The following is a 2187-nucleotide window of genomic DNA, read 5'->3' as shown; positions in this document are numbered from 1 at the left end:
CGCGGGGATGGAGGGAGCTTGGACCCACGCCAGGTGTGGGGCTGGGAGTGGGTCCTGGCGCCTGGGGCTGTCCTGGCCCCTGAGCACTGGGCTCTGGCTGTTCTGCTGCCCCCTGGCCCTCGGGCACCGCTGGCTCAGGGCTGGTGGTTGCTCTGCTGACCGGACCTTCCTTGCAAGGGGCTGCAGAGCCCGAGCTGGAGAAGCCAAAGGCATCTCCCTGCCCATCGCCTGGTGCTCCCCAGGCCTCCTGCAGCTCTGCCAGCATCTCCTCCAGGATCTGCCGGCTCACCTGGTAGCTGTGCCATGCCTGGGTCCAGACTGCCAGCCCTCGGCTGCTCTGCATCCTGCACACCTGAGCCTCCATCTCCTGCAGCTTCTCCAGGGCAAGCTCCACCGACAGCTTCTGGAAGGAGCTCTGCAGGCACTGCAGGGCCTGGCCCTCCCCGCGCGGCCCCCGGCCCCAGCACTGCCTGCAGCCCACCTTCAGCCCCCCGATCTGGAAAAGACAAGGAACGTGGCTGTTTTCCTGGCTGCCCAGGCAGCCCCGGGTGCTGCTGGAGAAGATCCCACACACCCACCTTGCTGGAGAAGCGTCCGAGCTCCCGCAGCAGCTCCCGCCCCCCCTGCCGCTGCTCCACCTGCCCCTGGAACCTCAGCAGCTTCCTCCGGAAAAGGGCTGCAGCCACCTGGAAGGGATGTGCCTCCGGGAAAGCTGCGTCCTGCACCTCAGCTGCCTCCTGACACAAGGCCAGGCCACGCTGGTACTGAGCCTGCAGGGATGAAGGAACAAGCTCCATGCCCAGGGAATGGTGCTGACCTGCTAGGACTTGTAGGCAGGGTCTGCAGATCAGCACTCAACATCTCTGTCAGAGCTCTGTGGGAAATGCTCTGGGAAAGTGAGAAGAAACACAGAGAATGGGGATTCTCCAAATCTCTGCTCTGTCCTGGCTGAGCTCAAAATGCACAAAATTCATCCTCCTGTCTTGAAGTCACCTTGCTTCATCCTCCCTGCAGTGAATGTAACTGAAGGGCCTGCACATCTAGGGGCACAGGAGGGACAGTTCCTGGTCACCGTATTATTTTATGTCTGATGGACATCCAGGCTCTGCAGCCTGGCCCTGAGGGAGGAAGTGGCTGTGAAGGCTGGAGCACAGGCTGGGAACAGCACTCCCAGCCCAAAGCACACCAAGGAGCAACACAACCCTCAAAGTCCTGCCCAAAGACCAGCAAAAACTGGACTTGAAAACTGCAGCTTGACCCAGCCAGCCTGGGGAGCCCCAGCTGTGCCCAGAAGCCTCGTTCCAAACCTGGGAGATCTGGACTGAATCTACCAAACCTTGTAATGAAGTCTGAATGTTTCTCATGTGGTGTTTTCAGTTTCTGCCCAGCACCAGACAGGGGACAGAGCCACCCAGCAGCCATACCCAGGGACGTGTGTGACAGAAAATCCCTCTCCAAACTTACCGTTGCCTGGACCAGGAACTCGTTGAAGTGCTCCTCGGAGCCCTGGGTGCTGTTGGGGCTCCACTCCTTGGTGCCCATTTCCTGCAGCTGCACTTCTGCCTCCCCGTCCAGCCAGCCCCCCAGCTGCAAGAGAGCAGGGTGAGTTTCAGGGGAGGCCCATCCATCCAGCCCCCCAAGCTGAAGAGAGTGAGGTGAGGGCCAGGGGGGACCAGGCACCCATGCTGTGCTTCTGTGGCACCTCCCCTTCCTTCCTCAACTGTGCTTCCCATCCCAGCATCATCATGTAATGTTGTCCCATAATGAAAATCAAAGTCCAGGCAATCCTGTTATTCTCTGGGCTTCATAATCAAAAACTGAGGAAACCTGCCCAAAATGCTCAGCTATGGAAACACTGCAGAGAACAACTACAACTTGTGGCACTCCAGGGATGCCCAACTCACCTCACCAAACTCAGCCTCCAGCTCCCGGACCTTCTGGAGGAACTCCAGGCGCTCCAGGCAGCTGTTGGACTGGGACACCAGGCTGTGAAGCTCTTCCTCCAGCTGGCTGTACAGCCCCTCAGCCAGCTCCATGCTGGTCCTGGCAGGCAGGGAGGAGAGGGGCCATCAGTGCTGGGTGAGCTGCTGGCTGCTCCTGAAGATGCCAACAGAGGAAATTCTCCAGCTGGCAGGAGCTAGAGATGGGGCAGCTCCTTAGGAGCTGGTGATGGCACTGGGAGCCTGG

At 59.9% G+C, this 2187-nt stretch overlaps 2 protein-coding genes across 2 annotated transcripts in view; both read right to left on the bottom strand.

The window, feature by feature from the left end:
- TGM2 (transglutaminase 2) overlaps nucleotides 1-797 on the bottom strand; it is a 55431-nt gene extending 54634 nt beyond the window's left edge. Inside the window, exons 1-2 of the mRNA XM_009994012.1 lie at nucleotides 579-797; nucleotides 166-496 (exon numbers count right to left, since the gene is read on the bottom strand). Coding sequence (XP_009992314.1) covers nucleotides 166-496; nucleotides 579-797 — 550 coding nt within the window. The remainder of the gene's footprint in view (nucleotides 1-165; nucleotides 497-578) is intronic.
- A 192-nt stretch (nucleotides 798-989) lies between these two features.
- KIAA1755 (KIAA1755 ortholog) overlaps nucleotides 990-2187 on the bottom strand; it is an 11411-nt gene continuing 10213 nt past the window's right edge. The window contains exons 9-11 of the mRNA XM_009994011.1: nucleotides 1905-2043; nucleotides 1465-1587; nucleotides 990-1040 (exon numbers count right to left, since the gene is read on the bottom strand). Coding sequence (XP_009992313.1) covers nucleotides 990-1040; nucleotides 1465-1587; nucleotides 1905-2043 — 313 coding nt within the window. The remainder of the gene's footprint in view (nucleotides 1041-1464; nucleotides 1588-1904; nucleotides 2044-2187) is intronic.

This window comes from Chaetura pelagica, unplaced genomic scaffold (assembly GCF_000747805.2).
Source record: "Chaetura pelagica isolate M959 unplaced genomic scaffold, ChaPel_1.0 scaffold493, whole genome shotgun sequence".
In the NCBI taxonomy this organism is placed as follows: Eukaryota; Metazoa; Chordata; class Aves; order Apodiformes; family Apodidae; genus Chaetura; species Chaetura pelagica.
Note: the sequence above shows the minus strand (reverse complement) of the source record. Positions and strands in the feature narration are given on the sequence as shown.